This window comes from Suncus etruscus, chromosome 1, assembly GCF_024139225.1.
Source record: "Suncus etruscus isolate mSunEtr1 chromosome 1, mSunEtr1.pri.cur, whole genome shotgun sequence".
Classification (NCBI taxonomy): Eukaryota; Metazoa; Chordata; class Mammalia; order Eulipotyphla; family Soricidae; genus Suncus; species Suncus etruscus.
This window is the reverse complement of record NC_064848.1, coordinates 117343890-117370542: the sequence shown is the minus strand read 5'-3', so window position 1 is coordinate 117370542 and position 26653 is coordinate 117343890. Positions and strand designations below refer to the sequence as shown.

The 26653-nt window shown below is 43.0% G+C and overlaps 1 protein-coding gene across 1 annotated transcript in view; it reads left to right on the top strand.

The window, feature by feature from the left end:
* The first annotated feature begins 5229 nt into the window (after nucleotides 1–5229).
* Nucleotides 5230–26653, top strand: part of PNPLA8 (patatin like phospholipase domain containing 8) — a 41343-nt gene continuing 19919 nt past the window's right edge. Inside the window, exons 1-3 of the mRNA XM_049783188.1 lie at nucleotides 5230–5369; nucleotides 13514–14655; nucleotides 14804–14953. Coding sequence (XP_049639145.1) covers nucleotides 13603–14655; nucleotides 14804–14953 — 1203 coding nt within the window. The 5' untranslated portion in view covers nucleotides 5230–5369; nucleotides 13514–13602. The remainder of the gene's footprint in view (nucleotides 5370–13513; nucleotides 14656–14803; nucleotides 14954–26653) is intronic.

The window sequence follows — 26653 nt, the reverse complement described above, 5'->3', positions numbered from 1 at the left end:
GTGTCCCTATGGTCCCCCGTGCCTGCCAGGAGCCATTTCTGAACAGACAGCCAGGAGTAACCTCTGAGCACCGCCGGGTGTGGCCCAAAAAACAAACAAACAAACAAACAAACAATATATATATATATATAGTAAGATGTTTCTTTTCTTTTTATTTATTTATTTTTTTCGGTTTTTGGGCCACACCCGGCGTTGCTCAGGGGTTACTCCTGGCTGTCTGCTCAGAAATAGCTCCTGGCAGGCACGGGGGACCATATGGGACACCGGGATTCGAACCAACCACCTTTGGTCCTGGATCGGTTGCTTGCTAGGCAAACACCGTCGTGCTATCTCTCCGGGCCCATCTTTTCTTATGTTTTTCTTTTCTCCTTGCCTTTCATCATGATGTTTGATTTCTCTATAAAGTTCTCTCCCTTTCCCCCATTGCGCCATTTTTCTGGTGGTGCACAGGGATTACTCCTGGCTCTGAGCTCAGAAATCACTCTGTTGGATTGATGGGCAGAGGGGAGGGGCAAGGACCCAATGGGCTATCAGGGATTGAACCTTTGTTGACCAAGGCAAGCAACTGACCAGCTGTGCTATTGCTCCTGCCCAGTTCTCTCCCTTTTTGCCAAGCCATAACCACTTCCACTAATGTCATCTTACCTAATAATTTTAATTTTAAAAACTTGGTTCAGAGGTGAAAGAGATAGTATAGTAGGTAGCATTTTCAATTTGCATGTGGCCAATTTAGCTTCAATGCTCAGCACCCTATATGGTTCCCTGAAGCCACCACGAGTGATTCCTGAGTGCAGAACCAGGAGTTAGTTCTGAGTACATCAAAGTTGTGATCACATAAACAAAGACTTGGATTAGAAGGTTGGTTTCAAGGAAACCTTTCCTGACTCCATGGGCTGGGTGTCCCTACCCTAAGTTCTAATAATATAGCGCATATCCTATTAAAATTATTTTCAAATTTATAGCAAAATTACTTAACTATGCTGTGAATTCTATGAAGGTGCTTTAACTTTTTATTGAATAGTTTGGTGACAGGCCCAAAGTAGACACCCAAGAAAGAGTTGTGAAATCAATTTATTTAATTCATTTAAGAAACTGGACTGTAGCAATAGCACAGCAGGTAGGGCATTTGCCTTGCACACAGCCGACACACATTCAATTCCTGGTATCCCACATGGTCCCCTGAGCCTGCCAGGAGTAATTTCTGAGTGCAGAGTCAGGAGTATCCCGTCAGCACCACCAGGTGTAGACCAAAAACAAAATAAGAAATACCAAATATTGGGCCAGAGAGATACCATGGAGATAAGGCATTTGCCTTTCACGCAAAAGGACCGTGGTTCGAATCCCGGCATCCCATATGGTCCCCTGTGCCTGCAGGGGGCGATTTCTGAGCATAGAACCAGGAGTGGCCCCTGAGCGCTGCCAGGTGTGACCCAAAAACTAAAAAAAAGAAAAAAAAAAGAAATACTAAATATTTATGGAAATACCCACATTAGGTACTACTCTGTATATTGATATCATGACTATTCCATCAGTTTGCAAGATGAAACAATTGAGAGAGAGCAATGTTGCCCATTAAAATGTTAGCAGTTGTTTTGAAAGTCACTGAAAAACTGGCATGTTAAAAAATCAATGGCAGATAAAACCTGAAAGTGAGTGAGATTTCATCTAAATTCATGTGCATAGTCCTGATAGGATACTTTAGAAATCAGTACATATACAAGGAGTTGAATTATGCCAATATAAGATGCATTCTAGAATCCACCCCAGTAATCCTAAGGCCTTTTCCCAGTTTTGACAAAAAAACCACTAGGAACTTTCACTTGTGACCTTCCACTCCCTGAAAAAGAAAGCTGCAAAGGACACACTGGATTCCAGCACTGTTCACAAGCCTGCTGGTTTCCAGAGTCTCATCTGTGGCTTATCTTCATCTGCATTTCCGCAATTGAATTATATTTTTGTAGATCTTCCCCCTAATTAGATCATACTGAAATTATAGGTATGTGGCTAGATCAAAAGTGCAGCCTCCACTATTAGGTAGCAATTAACACTTTTGAGATCTAAACCTCCTCTAATAACTTCTAAAGATTCAAAGTTCTTAAAATCATATCTTCAAACTACATAATGGTAACTATCAATTTTCTATCACTGTTAAAACAACAGCTAGAATCATAAAACAAATCAAAATAATTATGTCACAATTTTGTGGGTCAGAAGTTCAGATAGAATCAGCTGATTTCTCTGCTGAAGATTTTTCTTTCTTATTATTTGGGGGGCACACTCAGCGGTGCTCAGGGGTTACTCCTGGCTCTGCACTAAGAAATCACTCCTGGCAGGCTTCGGGGTACTATACGGGATACTGGAAAAGGAACATCGGTTGGCAGTGAGCAAGGCAAATGCCCTACCTACTGTACTATTGCTCTGACCCCCTCTGCTGAAGGTTTCATAAGGTAAAATTCAAAGCTGATATAGGCTTTGATCTGAAGTGCTCTAGGGCAGAGAAAAGCTTTTAAAGGCCATTAAGGTTCTTTGGAAAACATGAGCTCTTTGAGGCAGCAAGGACTCAAGTCTTCATCTCTTTTTTTTTTAATATAATAATATCTTTATTTAAGTACCGTGATTACAAACATGTTTGTAGTTGGGTTTCAGTCACAAAAAGAACATTCCCACCCCCCACCACCAGTGCAACATTCCCACCGCCATACTTTTCCTCCCCCAAACTGTCTATATTCAGACAGGCATTCTCTGTGCCAGGAGAATCTCTTAGTGCATTAAGGCAACTTGTATTCATTTCTATAATCTCCCCTTCTCAAGCTTGCCACCTTTTTTTTTTTAGCTTGCCACCTTTGATCACTCTGATTTTCCCTTCTGCCACATTTGTGTCTAACCTGTGAAAGGTCTAAACTTTTAAAGACTATGTGATTATTTTGAGCCTAGCCAGATATTTCTGAACATTTTCCCTTAAATTCAGTAACCTGAAATTCTGTACCTAAAAAACCCCTTTCCCATGAAATGTATTAACAGGTCCCAGGATTAAGACAAGAAGAGAAGAATAGTCCTAGTGGGTTAGTTTTCTGTTCTTCACAATAAATATATTTTTGTGTTGTTGTTTTTGTTTTTGGAGGGGCCTCACCCTGCAGCATTTAGGGGTTACTCCTGGATCTGAGTTCAGAAATCGCTCCTGGCAGGCTCGGAGGACTACATGGGATGGTGGGAATCGAACCCAGGTCTATCCTGGATCGGCTGCGTGCAAGGCAAATACCCTACCGCTGTGCTGTTTCTCCGGCCCCCACAATAAACGTCTACTAAATTCTTCTACAGTGCAAGCAATAGGATGTCTGCCTTGCCTGAGCTAACCTAGGTCGGACCGAGGTTCGATCCCCAGGGTCTCATATGGTCCCCCAAGCCAGAAGTGATTTCTGAGCACATAGCCAGGAGTAACCCCTGAGCGTCACCAGGTGTGACTCAAACCCCCCCCCCAATTCTTCTAAGACTATTTTCAGGCATATCACCCAGGTGAAATGTCATTTGGCAGTGGTATTTATTTATTTATTTATTTTGTGTTTTTTGGGTCACACCCGGCAGTGCTCAGGGGTTACTTCTGGATCCATGCTCAGAAATTGCTCCTGGCAGGCACGGGGGGGGGGGGGGAGGGACCAAATGGGAGGCCGGGATTCGAACCGATGACCTTCTGCATGAAAGGCAAATGCCTTACCTCCATTCTATCTCTCAGGCCCAGTATTTATTTATTTTGGCTACAGCATTAGCTTTTGTTGATTAATCAAGTTCTTCAGAAAGAAATGATAATAAAGTTATCAAATAAAAGGGTGTGTTGACTATTTAAAAGAGGGGCCAGAGAGATAGTACAAGGGTAAGGTATTTGCCTTTCATGAGCTGACCCCAGCCACTACTAAGAATAACCCCAGAGGACAGAACATGATGTACACTCCATATCGTTATCGGGTGTGATCCCCAAGCCTTTTCCCTCCCAAACAAGGAAAAGACAGAAAATAGTCTATTAGGGGCCAGGTGTTAGCTCAGCGAGTAGGGCATTTGTTTTGCATGTGGCCGACCCAGGTTTGAGCTGCGGCGTCCCATTTGGTCCCGAGGCTGCCTGGAGTAATTTCTGAGCACAGAGCCAGGAGTATCTCCGGGCATGGCCCCAAAACAACAACTAAAGTTTATTGCTAAAACATGAATAGAATAAACAAGAAGAAAGTGTTAACACTATGTAGATATCTAGTTTATCAGCAGACTGTAAGGCTAGACAATTGCTATATATAATGTCAGATATGATATGCCACGTAATCCCAAAGTCATTTCAAGCGTGATTGCGATTTGTAAGTGACTTTGACAGCTAAGGAAAGGGTTTGGCTATAATCAAACATTATTTGAGTTTTTAAAACTTTGTTGTTGTTGTTGTTGTTGTGTTGTTATGCATCACACACTGAAGTACTCAGGGCTTAATCTAGTCTCTGTGCTCAGGTCACTTTATGGGATGCTGGCGATTGAACCCACGTTGGCGCATGCAAGACTAGCGCGCTACCTCTTGTACTATGGCTCTGACCTCTAATCTTTATTTATTTATTTATTTGGAAAACTGTGACACAATTAAAACATATTCTCAGTTCACCTACGAACAGAAAAACAGGCATCGGTTCCCCAAAGGCAGTAGTTTACTGACCAGCTGTGCATGCATGGATGCATGCGTGCAACGTCAGCTTTTATTTTTAATATTGCAGCTGCTAAGTTCTAGGCTAACTTCCAACCACGAAAAACCTGTGTGACAGCACCCGCGAGAGTGAGCGGTCGGGCTGGTCCCGCCCCCAAAACGATGACAGCTGCATCAGGAGATCCGACATGCGCCTCTCACCACCTTCCAGGCCGCTGGGAACGCAGGGTCCAGCTTCGAGGCCAGGCCAGGGAGCTTGACCTCGGCGGGCCTTCAGAGGCGCGCGGCCAGAGGGCTCAGGCTCAGCTGACACTCTGCAGAGTTCCAGTCAACAAACTTGGAAAGCAAAACAAACAGCTTGGGGTGTGTCCCCCAGGCCACGCCTCTCTGGGCTCCAGCTGCGCGAGCTCCCAAGCACGTCCCTCCCGCTCCGCCTTGTGCCTCACTTCACTGCGCATGTGCCAGGGAGGTGTCAGCGTGGTGATTGACAGGGAGGCTCGGACTCCAGCGAAGACCAGGATTTGCCGGCCGCCCACGGACCGTGCGTCACTTCCGCCGGGGCGGGACCAAGCAGGGGCGGGGGTGGCGGCCCGGCCGCCGCTGGTGTGTTGTGTGTGTTTCAGTGTCTCCAACGCTGTTTCGGGCAGCAAGACTAAGGAGACGTCAAAGCGGGAAAGAAGCTTCGTAGCCCAGCATTCCGGTGAGTAGCAGATGACAGACAGGCGGGATGACAGGCCTAGGAAGAAGAAGGCAGCCTCGTCCCTCCTGCCTGGTGGGCCCGCCCAGTCTTTCCTGGTCTCAAATGGACAGAAAGCACGCTCAGCTTCGACGGGGTTCCCTGCACCGAGCCCCCCCACTAGGTGGCTCGATCTGAGGATTCCGGGGCTTCGGGACGCCCTTGGAGCCCCCCGTGGGTTTGACTGGCTCTGACGCGCACACTGTTTGGGTTTCTCCAGGTCCCGCCCCGCGCTTCCTTGTCCCACCCCTTCGCCTTGCAATCTTGCTCCCCTTGGGTCTGTCGCTCCAAAGCGGGGTGCTCCTGTGAGGAGGGTTCCCTAGGGAAGGTCCAGAATGCTGTCCTTCCTTCTCTTGCACCGTCCTCGGCTCTAATTCCAGTTCTCCCTGAATTGCTATTTTTAAATTATCATCCTCGCCTTTAACTGCAACACTTGGTTAGGTGTGTTCAGGTGAGTAGGTCTTCCAAGTGGGGAAGGTGTCTTCATCCTGGTGTTGCTGCGTTTCCTGTCATAGTCAGCGCTGTCACTTTGCTGGAAGGAAACAAGTGTCTGCCATCTGCCACCTGCGTGACAAGTCAAGAAAAGTGGTGACTTCTAGGAAAAATCTTGGAAGAGATGGGTGCATCCTCCTGGATTTTCCTAACCTATGGATTGTTTCTAACTGTAAACTATTTACAGTATATGGTTAAATAGTTGCTGACTGGTTCTGCAGTTTTTCAGTATATCGAGAAACCATTGGAAACGGAAATAAATGTTAGTTTAAGGGCTAGAATTTTTATTTTTTGTTTTGTTTTGTTTTGGGGCCATGCCCGGAGGGTTCTCAGGACATACTTCTGGTTTGCCCTCAAGGATCACTCCTGGTGGAACTTGAGGACTACATGGGGTGCTGAGGATAGATCCTGGTCCTCCACAAGCAAGGCAACTACCCTACTCACTGTTCTATTTATTACTCTGCCCCCCAAACCTAGACTTTTTAAAAAGGGGTTGTAACGCTATGAGTTTATGCTTCTCATGAGAGTTTCAAACTCCATGTAATGATTTGTTAAACTGCTTATGCAGGTTATACCTTCAATATAAGAATTTGTTCTTTGTGATTTTCTTCCCACCACCCCCATTCTCTCTGATTTTTATGATTCTTATTAATTTAGCATGTTTCTTTTTTTAGCACTTTTCTTTTTTTTTTTTTTTTTTTTTTGGTTTTTGGGTCACACCCGGCGGTGCTCAGGGGTTACTCCTGGCCTCCTGGCTGTCTGCTCAGAAATAGCTCCTGGCAGGCACGGGGGACCATATGGGACACCGGGATTCTAACCAACCACCTATGGTCCTGGATTGGCTGATATTTTAGCACTTTTCTTAATGTTGATCTTGTTTTTCTATATTTATGATACCAAAGTGAAAATCTCAAAATAAATATTTTTATTGAGTGATATAGCATGAAAGGATTAGTTTCACTATTTTATTCACTTGCTTCATGTACAGGTTGATCAAGACAGCTTGTACTTTGATTTTTGTTTGTTTTGTTGGTTTTTTTGTTTGTTTTATTTTGGGCCACACCCAGAGCTTCTGGCTCTGTGCTCAGAAATCACTCTGAGCAGGCTTGGGGGACCATATAGGATGCCAGGGATTTCGAACCGGAGTCGGGCCCCAGGTTGGCAGTGTGCAAGGCAAACATCCTACACTGTGCTGTCACTCCGGCTCCTCAGCTTGTACTTTGAGGTGTTTTCTTTTCCCCTCAGTAATTGTGTTAGGGTAAAGATGGTTTCATTTGAGAAAAGGTCAGAGTTAGATTTCTTTTTTTTTTTTTTTTTGGTTTTGGTTTTTGGTTTTTGGGTCACACCCGGCAGCACTCAGGGGTTACTCCTGGCTCTATGCTCAGAAATCGCTCCTGGCAGGTTTGAGGGACCATATGGGATGCCGGGATTCGAACCACCAACCTTCAGCATGCAAGGCAAATTCCTTACCTCCATGATATCTTTCTGGCCCCCAGAGTTAGATTTCTGATGTCCCATTTTCCAAGTCTGTCATGTTTTGATTTTAAAATTTCTTCTTTCATGATTTATATTTTACTTTGTTCATTACCTCTTATTTTGAGAACTTAATTTCCATTGTCCTGATTGTTTCAGAATATCCTAATGAATACTTGTTAGTTTTGGAAGACTCCTTCTTTCTCATTCTGGATGACACTTTAAAATCCAGAGTGTTGGGAGCTGGAGCCCTAGTTTAGCAAGTAGATTATTCACCCAAATAGTCTGCTAATTCTCATAAGTCATAATCCCTGACTGCAGAGCCAGGAGTAAGCCCTGAGCACTGCCAGATGTGTGCCTCCCTCCACCTTAAAGCCAAAATTAAAAAAAAAAATCAAAAACAAAAACAAAACAGTATTAATAACATGAAACACAAGGAATGCTTTACTATGTTTATGAATATCTTGAACTCTTGTTTGGTTCTCATAAGTTTTTCTTCAAGTTCTTGTATCATAAGAAAAATTTGGCTATAAACTTTGCTTTGTTCAATCCAGTTCTGTATCCAATGTGTTCTTATAGTCTATTTTTTTTTGCATATTTTACTGTTTATTCTATAAATCCAAGAGCTTATTCTTTCTACCCCAGGTCTCTGATGAAATCCCTCAAGTTGTGTTGACACTTCCCCCTCCTTATCTCATCCTTCCCTGACACCAAATTTTTTTTTTTTTTTGGGCCACACCCGGCATTGCTCAGGGTTACTCCTGGCTGTCTGCTCAGAAATAGCTCCTGGCAGGCACGGGGGGACCATATGGGACACCGGGATTCGAACCAACCACCTTAGGTCCTGGATTGGCTGCTTGCAAGGCAAACACCGCTGTGCTATCTCTCCGGGCCCTGACACCAAATTTTAATGTGTTTTTCTCCACCAATTTCAGAGTGGCTGAGATCAACCTTATCATACTAGTAGTTCATACTTGTAATTCAGACCCAATTCACTATGTGCCTGCATTGTAGCATGAGTGAGTTGAGGTCCTCCATAAATTTATTCATTACATTCCCATCTGAATCTTTACCTAGAAGTTTTCTTGTTTCCTCTAATATAAACTCTTTATTCAGCCATGGTTCCATTTGTATTTAAAGTTTTGTTTATCTCCTTTCTCAGTTAATGGTGACATCTTCCACCTCAGATTCTCTAAAAATAAATGATTGGCTATTACTCCTGTCTTGTTTATTTGTTTGTTTAGGGGTTTGGACCACACCCCCCTCACTCTAAGGTTACTCCTGGCTCTGTGATCAGATATCACTCCTGGCAGGTTCTGGGGACCTTGGGAACCCGCCACAGCTGAGTGCAAGTCAAATGCACTACCCACATAGCTCTGGCCCTCTTTTTGCATTTCTTTTTTCCTTTGACCATTGTCTCATTCCCTTTGTTAGATTCTTGATATTGTTAAACCCACTTAAATTTTTTCTAGTTCTAAATCTTAAGACATTTTCCTTTTGACTATTTTTGTTGGTGTTCCCTTGAGGTAATGATTAAAATGATTCACTGCTTTGCACACTTTGTAACCTTGAGTATAAATTAACCTTTAGAGATGGTTGCTGTATGTGGGAGCCTTACTTTGCTCAGAGCTTTGGATGCATGATACTCAAGTTTCAGGTGACTGCCAAACCCCATGGGTGCACCAGTTCTAACTAGCTTCCATTTACTTAGAGCCTCTGTGCTGTTAGGATAATGTGACTGCAGATCAGGCCTGTGATTTCTCTGAAAACTGAGTTTCCCACTCTTGTTTTTTCTTTATTGTTCTAAAAACAAAAATATTATATTTAATATTATTTAAAAATAGATTTTTTTCTTTTGGCCTTTAGGCCAGATACAGTTTACTCCTGACTTTTCTCAGGGATTACTCTTGATGGGGCTCAAGAGACTATATAAAATACTTGCTGGGGATCAAGCCAGCTTAGAGTAAGGTAAGCACATTCACCTTACCTGCTGTGCTATCTCTTTAGCCCCATCATTGATCATTGTCTTATCTGTAAGTTCCTTAATGTATCTCGTGGAGACAGTCCCATGTTTGTGGAGTTGCTGTGCTTTATGTTAATTCAGTTTTGTTTGTTTTTTTTAACTTTGAGGGGGGAGTTTGGCTACACCCAGTGTCGACTCTCAGGAGTTACTCCTGGCTCTGCTCAGAAATCACTCCTGTCAGGCTCAGAGGACCATATGGTATGCCGGGAATTGAACCTAGGTCAGTGGTAGGAAACCTTTTTTTTCAACTGAGCCAAATCTCTCCAAAACCACGATTGGAATTTGAGAGCCACACAGGGCGCACACTGACAGAGGCTAGGAGCAGAGTTCTGACTCCTGGAGCGGCTGCTCGGCACACAGAAGAGCCGCATTCAAAAGAGCCACTTGCCGACCATGGTGGACCTAGGTCCATCCTGGGTCGACCATGTGCAAGGCAAATGTCCTACCACTGCTCTCACTCCAACCCCCTAATTCAGTTTCTTTTTTTGTTTGTTTGTTTTATTTTTGTTTGGTTTTGGTTTTGGGCCAAACCCGTTGATGCTCAGGGATTACTCCTGGCTATGTGCTCAGAAATCACTCCTGGCTTAGGGGGACCATATAGGACACTGAGGGATCGAACCACTGTCTGTCCTAGGCTAGCACTTGCAAGGCAGATGCCTTACCTCTAGCCACCCCTCTGGAAAAGCTAAGAATATTAAAAAAAAAAAAAACTAGGGTTTTTCTTTTCAAACAGTTGGCTATGCCACTTATTATGATTTCAAACTTAAATTTTTGTTTTATTTTGTTTTGTTTTAGGCCAAATAAGGTGGTACTCAGGGCTTACTCCTGACTTCGCTCAGGGTGGTGTCATGGGTTAAACCCAGGTTGACTCTATGTATGGCAAGTTCCTTACCTGATGTACAATTACTCTGATCCCAGAATTTTTATTTATTATTTATTTGTTTTTGGTTTTGGGGTCATACCCGGCAGTGCTCAGGGGTTACTCCTGGCTCTATGCTCAGAAATAGCTCCTGGCAGGCTTGGGGGACCATATGGGATGCCAGGATTCAAACCACCGTCCTTCTGTATGCAAGGCATACCTCCATGCTATCTCTCCAGCCCCCTGATCCCAGAATTTTTAATATTTTTTCTTTGTTATTGTGATACACTGGAATAACATACTTGATCGTAATACTTAACATTTGAGTGTGATGCAGTATGGTTACATGACTATTCACTTGGTTGCAAACTGGGGATCACGCTTAGAGTCATTGTGGGGGTGCTAAGCATCTTAATGGAAGACTAACACATGCAGACAGATCCTCTAATTGAGGCAAATCTCTGGGAAACCCCTTATGATGGTATTTTAAAAATAATATTTGCAGATGCAGTTTAGAGGGATTCTAATCTTTGGTATAGTCACAGTAGGTTCTTTTTTTAAATTATCTTTATTTAAACACCGTGATTACAAATATGATTGTAGTTGTATGATTACAGTCATGTAAATAACACCCCCCCTTCACGAGTGCAACATTCCCACCACCAGTTGCCCAAATCTTCCTCCTCCCCAACCCACCCACACCTGTACTTGAGACAGGCTTTCTATTTCCCTCATTCATTCACATTGTTATGATAGTTTTCAGTGTAGTTATTTCTCTAACTGCACTCTATGTGGTGAGCTTCATGTCATGAGCTGCACCTACATGGGTAAATGGGGGGAAATAATGGTTGGGACTGAGGCAGTACAAGATTAGAAATGAGTTTTGTAGGGCAGTATCAAGGTCACAATACAAGATGGACATTATGCATATATAAACTATGTACATATAATACTATCAATATATGTTGTACTCGTGGGACACTAGCCCCCGCATGGTTTTTGAAATGGAGACCAAGGAGAAAAAATTTCTAGTGACTGTCCCAACATAAACCAGTGCCACAACGGCCCTCCTCCCAAAGCACATTCCCGTTAGTGTAGGGAGAGGTAGGGGGAAAGCCTGATGACCCCTATAGAATCCACCTGGACCAGCGCCCAGGGAAGCCCTGGAGTCCAGGGTAAAAAGAGGGGGACGGCGGGGCGCCTGCCAAGTCTCTAGCACTCCCCAGGCTAGGGAGAAGGTCTCCGGCATGGAGCCTCCCCAAACCCCATACCTGGTAAGAGCTGGCCTCCAGAATCAAAGGGGAAACCGGAAGCCAGATATCTGCCCAACCTCCTCCCCATGCACCTCCCCCTCTGGAGTACAAGGGAGGGGGGAGCCTGAGGACCCCTAAGAGTCCACCTGAATCCACTTCTGGCCATCTGAGCTGGCACCCAGGGAAGGCCTGGAGTCCAGGGGATAAAGTGGGACGGCTGAGGGCCTGCCAAGCCTCCCAGCACTCCCCAGGCTAGGGAGAAGGCCTCCGGCATGGGGACAGTAGGTTCTCTTTTGTTTGTTTTTTTGGGTTTTGGGCCACACCCGGTGACACTCAGGGGTTACTCTTAGTTATACGCTCAGAAATCACCCCTGGTTTGGGGGACCATATGGAACGCCGGGGTATAGAACGGAGGCGCAAGGCAGGCACCTTACGGCTTGCACCACCTCTCTGACCCCTCAGTAGGTTCTTTGTTCCTCTCTCTTTCCCCCTTTTTGAGTCATATATCACAAAAGACTAGAAGTTCTGGGGGCCGGCGAGGTGGCGCTAGAGGTAAGGTGTCTGCTTTGCAAGCGCTAGCCAAGGATCAGGACCGTGGTTCGATCCCCCGGCGTCCCATATGGTCCCCCAAGCCAGGGGCAATTTCTGAGCACTTAGCCAGGAGTAACCCCTGAGCATCAAACGGTGTGGCCCCCCAAAAAAAAACAAAAAAAAAAAAAAAAGAAGTTCTGCACTCAGGGATCATTCCTGTCAGACTTGGAGGTTCATATAGGGTGTCAGGGACTGAACACAGGTCACCCCTGTGCAAGACAAGTGCCTCACTGTTCTATCTGCACCCTTATCTTTTTTACATGGCTATCTCTTGCTCTAATTCTTCACTACCCTGTTTATCTTTGCAGTCTAGTCACAACATGTTTTGTAGAGACTAAATGATCTATAAATGGGGCCAAAGAGATAGCATGGAGGTAGGGTGTTTGCCTTTTTGTTTGGGTGTGACCCAAAAACCAAAAAAAAAAGAATATATATTTCACTTTTAAGCTAATAGCAAATAATCTAGCTTTTTCACCACAAAACTCAATAAGAAAAACAGTGAGCAACAGATTGCTTCATGAGAATTAATTGACAGAAGCCACCTACAACACTTAATTCAATATGTCATTTAAATAACATACTTTTATTCCTACTGAACTAGTTTATGTGACACTGTACTCTTAAGTTCTTTGAAGAATCGGGTCTTATGTTTCAGCATCCTTCAACCTTTCTACACCATGGACCAATCCAGAAATTAGCAGTTATAATTAAGATCCATGGACCAATAATTGAAGATCTTGGTTATAAGTCATTCAGTGGAAATTATTTATAGATGTTTTTCTGTTTGTTTTTTTGGGTCACACCCAGCAGCGCTCAGGGGCTACTCCTGGCTCTATGCTCAGAAATCGCTCCTGGCAGGCACGGGGGACCACATGGGATGCCGGGATTTGAACCACCGTCCTTCTGCATGAAAGGCAAACACCCTACCTCCATGCTATCTCTTTGGCCCCATTTATAGATCATTTAGTCTCTACAAAACATGTTGTGACTAGACTGCAAAGATAAACAGGGTAGTGAAGAATTAGAGCAAGAGATAGCCATGTAAAAAAGATAAGGGTGCAGATAGAACAGTGAGGCACTTGTCTTGCACAGGGGTGACCTGTGTTCAGTCCCTGGCACCCTATATGAACCTCCAAGTCTGACAGGAATGATCCTTGAGTGCAGAACTTCTTTTTTTTTTTTTTGGGGGGGGGGCCACACCGTTTGATGCTCAGGGGTTACTCCTGGCTAAGTGCTCAGATAAGCGTCTTACCTCCATGCTATCTCTCTGGCCCTGAAATATCTATTCTTGATAAGTAAAAAAAAATATATATATGTGCATATTTTTGAGATCCATTGTTGAGTTTTCAAGTAGTGATTTATTTTCTATATCTAATTTCAGTTACCTAAAATCTAATCTAATTTCTTACCATTTCAGGTATGACATGAATTATGGCATTTCTTAAATGAAACATTCAGGAATGAAGTGAAAGTGATAACCTATAGAAAAGAAATGATTTTTAAGTTATGTCTGTTAATTTGACTATAGATATATATATTTACCTCCTTAGTAATGCAAGAAGTATTTTTGGGAAACAGAGAAACAAGCAACTGTATATCTTGTGCTCACCTAAATATTACTGGAGGATAAGCCACATCAGTCTACAAAGAGGTTTTCATACAAGCAGAGTAAAATGTAAATTGGCCAAAAGTGAAGCACATTCTAGTAAACACTGCTACTCTTCAGGCAACCATGCTTTCCATATTGGAATTTTGAAACTTAGCACTTCTGCTCCCAAAGGACTTACAAAAGTGAACATTCGTATGTCCCGTATTAAAAGTACTTTGAACTCTGTTTCAAAGGCTGTTTTTGGCAATGGGAATGAAATGATCTCACGTTTAGCTCAAATTAAGCCAAGTTCAGGAATATTAAGAAAAGTATCAGATAGTGGATGGTTGAAGCAAAAAAATGTTGAAAGAACAACTGAGTCTCTGAAAAAATATACGGAGCAGTCCACAGAAAAAAGTCCTTTTCCAGAGAAGAAAAGTCCTGCTATTGATAAAGACGACGATATTGGTAAACATAGCCTTTTTCATTATACAAATAGTTTAACTACAAAATTTGGAGAATCATTCTATTTTTTATCAAATCATATAAATTCATACTTCAAACGTCAGTGGAACATGTCTGAAAAGAAGGAAAATAAGAACTCCCAGAACAAATTAGAACTTCAAGATACAAAAGTTGACAAGAAATCCAGTCCTCCAGTCCACAAAGTCTTGACTGAAAGGAAGCTTGACTCACAATCTTTACATACCATGGACACGCCTGAAAGTGCCAACAGGGTCCCTGAGGTGCCTCCAGTCTCTACTAAACAGAGCATTGCCAACTTCCTTTCTCGTCCCACTGAAGGTGTGCAAGCTTTTGTTGGTGGTTATATTGGTGGACTCGTCCCCAAATTAAAATATGATTCAAAGAATCAGTCAGAGGTACAGGAAGAAAGTGTTAAAGTGGAGCAGGCTGCCAGCAAAGAGAAAAGTACAGAAGAGAAAAAGCATTTATCTCTTCAACGCGAAAAGGCAAGTTATTTTGTGTGCTTCTTAGGTTTATTTATATTTATCAAATTTATGTTCCATTTACCAATGAGACCTAAGAATACTTGTACCATTTGTTAGTATTCCCAGAGCAATTTTATATTTTAGTCATATACATGTGTTGTCTTTTCAGATTATTGCAAGAGTGAGTATTGATAATAGAACCAGGGCATTGGTTCGGTCATTGAGAAGAACAACTGACCCCAAACTCTGCATTAACAGGGTTGAAGAACTTACCTTTCATCTTCTAGAATTTCCTGAAGGAAAAGGAGTGGCTGTCAAGGTAATTCCAGTTTCTTTCACCTGAGATAAATATTATTAGCATAATTAATACATTAATGAGCTTTGACATTGAATATTAATTTGAAATTAAATATTATTGTTTTGGGGGTGGCACACTTGACAGTGCTCAGGGTTTACTCAGACATCACTTGCTCAGACATCACTTCTGGCAGTGCTTAGGGGACCATATGCAATGTTGGGAATAAAATCAGGGTTGGCCGTATGCAAGACAAGTACATTAATCCCTATTACATTTTAATCCTCATTATACATTTTAAAATAGGAGATAGATTTCAGCATATTATTTATTTATTTATTTATTTATTTATTTATTTTTGGTTTTTCAGGCCACACCTGTTTGATGCTCAGGGTTATTCCTGGCTACGTGCTCAGAAATTGCCCCTGGCTTGGGGGGACCTTATGGGATGCCGGGGGATTGAACCATGGTTCTTTCCTTGGCTAGCACTTGCAAGGCAGACACCTTACCTCTAGCGCCACCTCGCCGGCCCCAAGATTTCAGCATATTATTTAAACAAGTAAAAGCCTCCAACTTCTTTAATGCAACATAGATATTCATTCTTTTATTTGGTACTACTCTGAGAGTTGTAATTCTTTTTTTGCAAGAGAGCACACCACCTATACAGGGTTTACTCCTGGCTCTGAGTTCAGGGACATTCCTGGTAGTCTTGTAGTATCATTGAAGTGCTAGATATCGAACCTGGGTTGGACACATGCAAGGCAGACACCCTATTTCTCTGGTTCCAGGAGCTGCAGTTCTTAAATAAACAAAAGCTTTTTAAATTTTTACATTATGATTTTTTTTTTTTTTTTTTTTTGGTTTTTGGGCCATCCGGTGATGCTCAGGGGTTACTCCTGGCTATACGCTCAGAAATCATCCCTGACTTGGGGGAACCATATAGAATGCCTGGGGATCAAACCACGTCCTGTCCTAGGCTAGCGGGTGCAAGGCAGACGCCTTATGCCCTGCGCCACTGCTCCGGCCCCACATTATATTTTTTATATTTGTGAGTTAAAAAAAATTTTTTTTTTTGGGTCACACCTGGTAACGCTCAGGGGTTACTCCTGGCTATGTGCTCAGAAGTTGCTCCTGGCTTGGGGGACCATATGGGACGCCGGGGGATCGAACCATGGTCCGTCCAAGGCTAGTGCTGGCAAGGCAGGCACCTTACCTTTAGCACCACCGCCCAGCCCCGAGTTAAAAATTTTTTTTTTTTTTTTTGGTTTTTTGGGCCACACCCGTTAGATGCTCAGGGGTTACTCCTGGCTACTTGCTCAGAAATTGCCCCTGGCTTGGGGGGACCATATGGGACGCCGGGGGATCGAACCGTGGTCCTTTCCTTGGCTAGCGCTTGCAAGGCAGACACCTTACCTGTAGCGCCACCTCGCCGGCCCCCGAGTTAAAAATTTTAATGACCTTACTGATTGTTGAGTTATTAATCTTATTAGTAAAATAGTTTTTCTTCACATAAATTTTTTTCAAGTATTGTGAAGATAATTCCATTGAAAAATAATTTAGGGGGCTGGGAAGGTGGCGCTAGAGGTAAGGTGTCTGCCTTACAAGCGCTAGCCAAGGAACGGACCGCGGTTCGATCCCCCGGTGTCCCATATGGTCCCCCCAAGCCAGGGGCGATTTCTGAGCACATAGCCAGGAGTAACCCCTGAGCGTCAAACGGGTGTGGCCCAAAAAACAAAAAACAAAAAAAAAAAAAAGGAAAATAATTTAGATAAAAAGAAAAAGAAAAAGAATTTAGAATGAATAGATTGTGTTAATATTTTATTAATGATCTTTTAGTACTCTAATTTTTTTCATAAAAATGTAAGTTAGGACGCTGGAGCAATAGCACAAGTGGTAGGGCATTTGCCTTGCACATGGCTTGCCTTGTACACGACCAAGGACAGACGTGACGTGGTTTTGATCTCCGGCATCCCATATGGTCCCCCAAGCCAGGAGTGATTTCTGAGCACATAGCTAGGTCATACTCAGTGTGACTCAAAAACAAAAACAAACAAAAAAAAATTAAGTTAGGGCCCGGAGAGATAGCACAGCGGTGCTTGCCTTGCAAGCAGCCAATCCAGGACCTAAGGTGGTTGGTTCGAATCCCGGTGTCCCATATGGTCCCCCGTGCCTGCCAGGAGCTATTTCTGAGCAGACAGCCAGGAGTAACCCCTGAGCACCCCCGGGTGTAGCCCAAAAACAAAAACAAAAAACAAAAAACAAAACAACTTAAGTTAGATTAGTTTACATTTGTAGAATTTTTGTTTGTTTTTGTTTTTTTTGAGCGGCAGCGCTCAGGGGTTACTCCTGACTCCAGACTCAGAAATCACTCCTGGGGGCTGGCGAGGTGGCGTTAGAGGTAAGGTGTCTGCCTTGCAAGCGCTAGCCAAGGAAGGACCGCGGTTTGATCCCCCAGCGTCCCATATGGTACCCCAAAGCCAGGGGTAATTTCTGAGTGCTTAGCCATGAGTAATCCCTGAGCATCAAACGGGTGTGACTCAGAAAAAAAAAAAAAGAAATCACTCCTGGCAGGTGTGGGGAACCATATGGAATGCTGGGTTTGAACCAATGACCTTCTGATGAAAGGCAGACACCTTACCTCATGCTATCTCTCCAGCCCCAACATTTGTACAATTTTTTAGTCATTTTTAAACTATTAAGTATTTGAATATAGTTTTCTGTTGTCTAGTGGCTACATTTTAACAGCCAAACACTAATATTCTATATTGATTAGTTTTGGGATATCTTTTATGCTTGTAATCTTTCACCTGAAAGACTTAAGTTTTCAAATACAGGGGTCTGGGAGATAGCTTAGAGGCTGAAGTACAGGCTTGGCATGCAGATATTCAGAGTTTGATTCTTGGTACCATGTGGTCTCCAGGATACACTGAGGTCGCCAGCTTGGTGCAGCACTGGCATATCTATTTTGGAAGTGTCCCAGGCCCCTTATCATGAGTTGTGTCCTGGGCTCCCTCGAACACTGCTTGCAACTTTATCTACTAAAAGTTTTTTCTAATATATGAAGACTTTTACTTGTATTGCAGATTTTAGTAATATATTCAAATCAGAGCTCTTAAATAGAATCACAGCCTTTAAAATTTTTTTAAATGTTTTATTTATGGCCTTAAGAGAGCCTAGTTGGTAGAGTTTAAATGTGAGTCCTCTCTTTCACTGCTTGTGGGACTGCAGACTGGTCCAGCCTATTTTTGAAAACTATATGGTCATTCCTCAAAAAGCTAGAAATTGAGCTCCTATTTATCCAGCAATACTATTCATAGGGATATACCCCAGGAACACAAAAACAATACAAAAAAGCCCTCTGTACTCCTATGTTCAGCACAAAACTATTTACAGTAGCCAGAATCTGGAAACAATCCACATGCCCAACATGATGAGAGGTTAAAGAAACTGTGGCATATCTCCACAATGGAATATTTTGCAGCCTTTAGGAAAATGAAGTCATGAAATTTTCTCATATGTGGATGATATGGAGACTATTTTGCTAAGTGAAATGAGTAAGAAAGAAAGGGTTACACATAGAATAATCTCACTCATTTGTGTATATAAGAAAAACAAGGAATAGTATGGAACATCATCCAGAGACAATAGAATTAAAGATCAGGAGGTCCAGCCCTGGGTAGAGGAAGCTCACTACAAAAAGCACTGAGTACAGTTAGAGTAGAGAAGGCTCTACTATGACAATAATAGCTGGAACTGGTTGCTCTGGACAGAACTTTGTGGTGAAAGGAGAGGAAGTGACACACCAGACACCACTCCATATGGTACAGACCATAGTGTCAAAAAATTGTATATGAGAGAGAAACAAATTGCCTGCCCTTGAGAGGCCATGGGTAAAAAAAAAGGGAGGGGGCAAAAGCGATAGCACAGCGGTAAGGGCATGTTTGTGTTGCATGCGGCCAACACAGGAAGGAACCTGGTTTGAATCTCGGCATCCCATATAGTCCCTTTAGCCTGCCAGAAGTGACTTCTTAGAGCAGAGCCACAAATAATTCTTGAGCGCCACCGGGTTTGACTCCAAAACCAAAAAAATAAGAGACAGGCAATGGGGGGGATGGGAAGAGAAACAGGACATTGGGTGGCGGGAAGGGTGCACGATGAAGGATGGTGTACATTGTATGACTAAAACCCAGCAATAAATAATCTTATAGCCATGGTGCTCAAATAAAGCAATTTAAAAATAAGGGCAACTTCTTCATCTCCCACATCCATAGCACTACTCTTCTAGTCCCTGTAAATAAAAATACATATATTGGGGCCGGAGTGGTGGTACAAGAGGTAGAGAATTGCCTTTCACAACGGCTGACCTTGGATGGACTGTGGTTTGATCCCTGGCATCTCATGTGGTCCCTCAAGCCTGGAGTGGTTTCTTTTCTTTTGTTTTTTTTTTTTTTTTTTTTTTGGTGTTTGGTTTTTGGGTCACACCCGGCAGTGCTCAGGGGTTACTCCTGGCTCTATACTCAGAAATAGCTCCTGGCAGGCTCAGGGGACCATATGGGATGCTGGAATTCGAACCACTATCCTTCTGCATGCAAGGCAAAACAAACACCTTACCCTCTATGCTATCTCTCCAACCCTTCAGGAGCAATTTCTGAGTGCAGAACCAGGAGTAACTCCTGAGTGTCAGCAGGTGTGGCCCAACCCCCCCCAAATATAAATACATATATTAAATGAAAATATAACATACCAAGAATTTTAGCATAAAGTGCAGTGAATTCTCATAAATAGAACACATCAATGTAACCAACACCCATTGGCACAAACACAACTTACCACTGTTCTTCAGGAGCCTTCCTTGTTTCCTTGTTCCCTTTTTAGTAAAATCTCTCTCTCTTTTTTTTTTTTTTGTAAGATCCCTTTTTTAAAAAAAAAAAGTAGTCAGGGATTAATTTGTTTTTGTCATATATAGCAGTATGACTGGCTTCTTTCTCTTAACTTATTGGTAAGACCTCATTTACTTTGTTGTGTGTCAGTCCTATGTTATTTGAATAAAATACCTATTTTTTGTAATATACATTCACTACACTAGTATTGCTATGAGTGTGGGCAATGAAAGGCTCCATCCACTAAACTAATACTTTCTAAACTATTGAGGGATTTCTGAGTTTTCCGGTTGAGTCTTTTTTTTTTTGTTTTTGTTTTTTGGGCCACACTCGGCAGTGCTCAGGGGTTAGTCCTGGCTGCCTGCTCAGAAATAGCTCCATGGGACACCGGGATTCAAACCAACCACCTTCGGTCCTGGATCGGCTGCTTGCAAGGCAAAGGCCGCTGTGCTATCTCTCCAGGCCCACAGGTTGAGTCTTTTAAGAACAATAGCTTTGCTATTAGAAACTTTGAAGACTTTCATTTTGTATAACTGATCCTCCAATACAATGAGTATTTTTATTTATTTAATTTTTGGTTTTTGGGTCACACCCGGCAGCACTCAGGGGTTACCCCTGGCAGGCTTGGAGGACCATATTGGATGCTAGGATTCAAACCACCATCTTTCTGCATTCAAGGCAAACGCCCTACCTTCATGCTATCTCTCAGGCCCCATTATTTTATTTATTTATTTACTTATTTATTTATTTATTGGGTTTTGGGCCACACCCAGTGATGCTGAGGGGTTACTCCTGGCTCTGAGCTCAGAAATTGTTCCTGGCTTGGGGGGATCATATGGGACACTGGGGGATCCAACCGTGGTCCCTCCTAGGTCAGGTCATGCAAGGCAAATGCCCTATCACTGCGCCACAACTTCGGCCCAGAGTAATTTTTTTAGATCACTTGTTTTATTGGTTTGTTTTTTTTTGGTTTGATTTTTGGGCCACACCTGTTTGATGCTCAGGGGTTACTCCTGGCTGTGCGCTCAGAAATCGCTCCTGGCTTGGGGGGATCATATGGGATGTCGGGGGGATCGAACCGCGGTCCGTCCTACGCTAGCGCTTGCAAGGCAGACACCTTACCTCTAGCGCCAACCTCCCTGGGCCCCTAAACTGAAGGGCTTTTTTTTGTTTTTGGGTCACATCTGGCAGCGCTCAGAGGTTACTCCTGACTCTATGCTCAGAAATCGCTCCTGGTTGGCTCAGGGGACCATATGGGATGCCGGGATTCGAACCACCAACCTTTTGCATGAAAGGCAAATGCTTTACCTCCATGTTATTTCTCTGGCTAGATCACTTGTTAAGAAAATATAAATATGGGGCTGGAGCGATAGTACAGTGATTATGGTATTTACTGTGCATGCAGCTGACCGCAGCATCCTATATGATCCCCCAACGCTGCCAGGAGTAATTTCTAAGTACAGAACAAGGAGAGACTCAGGAGAGCCTGAGTCTGCTAGGTGTGGCCCAACTTCCCCTTCAAAAAAGGGAATAAAAGTTATTATTTATGGGCCAGAGAGATAGCATGGAGGTAAGGCATTTGCCTTGCATGCAGAAGGATGCCGGTTCGAATCCTGGCATCCCATATGGTCCCCTAAGCACTGCCGGGTGTGACCCAAAATCCAAATATATTGGAACCTGAGCTATACAGCACAGTGAGTAAGATGTTTGCTTTTCACATAGCTGACCTGAGCTTGGTCTCTAGTATCCCATATCGATATCAAAGCATAAACTAGGGAGTCACTCCTGATTGCAGAGCCAGGAGTAAGCTCTTAGAATCACTGGGTATTGGTCCCAAAACAAAACAATGCAAAAAGGAAAATCTGGATAATATGAAGAAACTTGTTAATGTGAAGAAAGTTACTAGTCCACTGTGAAGAAAGATTTGACCCTTTCCTTATATAGTGATCTCTCCAAAACAGTGTACTTTGTAGATTGCCAAAAAAAACATGTTTTATGCATGCGTACCTGTGAACTTATCCAAGTAAAATTTTTATCATTAAGAATTGAGTTTTTGGGGCTCGGAGAGATAAGCACAGTGGTGTTTGCAGCTGATCCAGGACCAAAGGTGGTTGGTTCGAATCCCGGTGTCCCATATGGTCCCCCGTGGCCTGCCAGGAGCTATTTCTGAGCAACAGCCAGGAGTAACCCCTGAGCACCGCCAGGTGTGGCCCAAAAACCAAAAAAAAAAAAAAAAAAAAAAAAAAGAATTGAGGGTTTTTTTGGGCCGGAGAGAGTAGCATGGAGGTAAGGCATTTACCTTGCATGTAGAAGGTTGGTGGTTTCGAATCCCGGCATTTCTTATGGTCCCCTGAGCCTGCCAGGAGCGATTTCTGAGCATGGAGCCAAAAGTAACCCCAAGCACTGCCAGGTTGTGACCCAAAAACAAAAACAGAACAAATAAAAAAAATGAATTGAGTTTTTTTTTGGGTCAGAGTGATAGCACAGCGATAGGGCATAGTTTGCCTTGAACGTGGTGACCCAGGGACGGAACCTGGCTTCAATCCCTGGCATCCTAATTTGGTTCCCTGAGCCAGGAGCAGTTTCTGAGGCACATAGCCTCAGTTTAAAACCCTGAACGTCACCGTGTGTGGCCCAAAACCCCCCACACCCCTAAAAAATTAATGTTTTGGGGGTCAGACAATTAAAACAGGGGTAGATTGCTTACCTTGCATGTGGCCAACCCAGATTCAATCCTTAGCACCACATATGGTCCTCTAAGCAGTGCCAGAATGATCCCTAAGTGCAGAGTCAGGAGTGAGCCCTGGGCACAATTTAATGTGCCCATCCTTTACCCCTTGGTCCCCCCTCTACCCCTCCAAAAATTTTTTTTTGAATTCAAAAAAATTTTTTTGAACTCTTTAGAGAAACTAGAAAGATAGTTTAGTGGGCATTTGCCTTGCCAGGAATATAAAACTAAGTGGATCTGATTTCAATCCCTGATACTTTATATGGTGAGGAGTGATCCTGAATGAGCCTTGCACACCACCAAGTATGTCCCCAAAACCAGAAAAATAAAATAAAGACAATGAAATGGGTCTTTGGAACTGGAGAGATCATATAAGAATGAGAAGCACTATGTCTTCATGCCTTGCTTGTTAACCTCTGGCAGTATATACAAACTTACTACCAGGAGTGATCACTGAGTATAGAGCTAGGAAGTATGCCCTGATCTCTGGATCCAACTTATAGCACCACGTAAACTCTCCTTTCACCCACAAAAAATGATATTCCAAACCTCGTGAATTGTTTTTGATATCTAATTTTTTTTGTTTTTGCTTTTGTGCCCTACCCAGCAGTGCTCAGGGGTTACTCGCTGGCTCTGTACTCAGGGGGACCATATGGGACATGGTGTACCTTGGCAGGTCCTATCACTTCAAGCCCTAGTATTTATTTATTTACTTTTGGTTTTTGGTTTTTGGGCTACACCCTGGCAGCACTCAAGGGATTATTCCTGGCTCTGCACTCACTCTGAAATCATTCCTGGCAGGCTCAGGAAACCATATGGGATGCTGGGAATGGAGCCCGGGGTTCATCCCGGTTGGCTGCATGGCAAGGCAAATGCCCTGTCGCTATGGCTATTGCTCCCAGCCCAGTATTTAACATCTTAAAGATAGCGTAGTTTTCTCTTTTGTGCATATGTATTATTTATCTGCATTTGTTACAGTCACAAATTTTCTGGGAAATTTTCTTTTTTTTTTTTTTTTTTTTTTTTTGGGCCACACCCAGCGGTGCTCAGGAGTTACTCCTGGCTGTCTGCTCAGAAATAGCTCCTGGCAGGCAGGGGGACCACATGGGACACTGGGATTAGAACCAACCACCTTTGGTCCTGGATCGGCTGCTTGCAAGGCAAACGCCACTGTGTGATCTCTCCGAATTTTCTTTGATATTTTTATTTGAGGTATTCCACTAATTTTTAAAAAATGTTTTCTCTTTTTTAATTTTTTTTGGTTACACCCGGCAGCGCTCAGGGGTTACTCTTTGGCTCTACACTCACGAAATTGCTCCTGGAAGGCTCAGAGGGACCATATATGGGATGCTGGGATTCTAACCACCATCCGTCTGCATGCAAGGCAAATGCCCTATCTCCATGCTATCTCTCCGGCCCAAAACTGTTTTTTGTTTCTAAATGCAGCAAGAACATGGGTTATTGAGAAAAATTTGGAAAGATAAGAAAAGTAAAAATGGTGCTGTTACCTTAGATTACTATAGCAATATATTAACTTCTGACTGTATTAGATTAACTGAGGTAGGCTGTATTAATACACTATTAAAAATAACCATGGTTTAACATAATAGCAGTTTGTCACTCACATAAAAGTTAATTGTGGGTTTGGGTGATTCTGGGACAGGGAATGCTGTCTACTGTGTTCTTGAATTGGTTTCCCTGTATCTTAGGCCACTTCCATGATTGCAGTAGCATGGTAAGAGTGGCAGTAGCAGGAAATAAAGTGGCCGGTGTCTTTCACAACTACCTTTCTAGCCACCTGAGAAGTAATGCCTAAGTGTCTGGAAGGGAAAAGCAATGTGGTTATTTGTAAACTTAGAATATTCTTTCAGGGGCCGGGAGGTGGCGGCTAGAGGTAAGGTGCCTGCCTTGCCTGCGCTAGCCTTGGACGGACTGCAGTCGATCCGCCGGCGTCCCATATGGTCCCCCAAGGCAGGAGCAACTTTTGAGCGCATAGCCAGAAGTAACCCCTGAGCGTTACCGGGTGTGGGCCCAAACCTCCCCCCCCAAAAAAAAATTCTTTTAGGGGCCAGTGAGGTGGCGCTAAAGGTAAGGTGTCTGCCTTGCAAGCGCTAGCCAAGGGAAGGACTCTTGCGGTTTCGATCTCCCCGGCGTCCCATAAGGTCCCCCCAAACCAGTGGAAGGATATCTGAGCGCTTAGCAGGAATAACCCCTGAGCATCAAACGGGTGTGGCCCAAAAACAAACAAACAAAAAAGAATAGTTTTTTCAGGAATTATTTTATACATGCCAAAACAGTCATTTCATGTGTAGAGTTTTATAACCTATATTTTGCTTTATCATTTTTGGGTGTGTATCTTTGTATATCAGTAGATTTGCATCTCTATCCAATTTAAGCATGTTTTTAAATAACTGATTCAATTCAAGTGAGGATTTATACCAATTTGTTTCCTTATTCCTACGATTCCATTAATAGAGCATAATACTTTCTTTGTCATGGTTTTGTATATATGTTTTATATATATATAATTTACTTATATATTATATATGACTACATTCAAACTGCTAGTTATGAGAATAACATTGTATAGTCACTCACTTTGTGGGTTTAGTTGGGTCAAGTTCTCATTGATGCTAACTTTATTTCTCTTCCTTTTTATTCACTAGAACTTAAATATAAAGACTTGAATGAATTAAGCATTTTCTCATTAGAGCAGATAGAGTATAGGCGATGTCATATGCTTTATCTTAATTATATTAGAAGCCAAAATTGGCTGGGCAACCATTAGTCATGCTAGGGATTAATAATACTAAGGATGATTACTGGATTAGGGAAATGACAAGCTGATCTTTTCATTGGACACTTAAGCTAGAACCATTCATCTTTCAGTTAACCCTATTGGAACCAAAAACTACCTTTTTTGTTTTGTTTTGTTTTGGGACCACACCCAGCAGTGCTCAGAGGTTACTCCTGGTTCTGTGCTCAGAAATTGCTCCTGGCAGGCACTGGGACCATATCGGATGCCGGGATTCAAACCACTGTTGGTCCTGTTTCGGCCTCTTGCAAGGCAAACACACTACCGCTGTGCTAGCTCTCCCGCCCCTAGAACTACCTTTCTAATTATAGTGCATTTTAATTGACCTTTAATAACTTCCATCAACGGAAGCTATTAGTTTTCTCTCAAAGGCCATTTTATTGAGAAAAGCAAGAGAAGAAATTTGTTTCTATTGAATCACCAATTTTTTTTCTTTTTTTCTTTAGGAGATTTAGGGTGCCCTGAGATTCCAGAACCCATAGGTGTCAGGCACATAGGTGAGGTCTTTTGCTCAGCAAGAGAAGCCTGAGTCTATTCCCTTTGGCATCCTTGGGGGAGGAAGAGGAAGAGGAGGAGAAAGTGGAGGAGGAAGAAGTGGAGGATGAAGAGGAGAAGGAAGTGGAGGAGAAGGAGGAAGTAGAGGAAGAAGAGGAAGAGTAGAAGGAAGTAAAGGAGAAGGAAATAGAGGAGGAGGTGGAAGAGGAAATGGAGGAGGACTGAATCACCAATTTTTTAAATGAAATTTTTTTAAATACTGACTTTGAAAAAAGCTGCCTAAATGATGGCATGAATTTTGGGCAATTAAAAATAAACTAACAGAGCTTGGAGCAATAGCATAGTCGGAAGCCAACACAGGTTTTATCCCCAACATCCTATACGGTTCCCTCAACACCTTCAGTGAGTAATTCTTTTTTTTTTTTTTTTTTTGGTTTTTGGGCCACACCCGGCAGTGCTCAGGGGTTACTCCTGGCTGTCTGCTCAGAAATAGCTCCTGGCAGGCACGAGGGACCATATGGGACACCGGGATTTGAACCAACCACCTTTGGTCCTGGATCGGCTGCTTGCAAGGCAAACACCGCTGTGCTATCTCTCCGGGCCCCAGTGAGTGATTCTTGAGTGCAGAACCTGGCAGGCATAACTCATGAGTGCCTTTGGGTATGGCCCAAAAACCAAACAATAAGTAAATAAATAATACAATAAACTAACATTACTAACTCTAGCTTTTGAGAGATTAGGTGCTCATAATTTTTCTTATGTGGTTTTAAGTTGTATTTAATCGTACATTTTAGAATCAGATTATT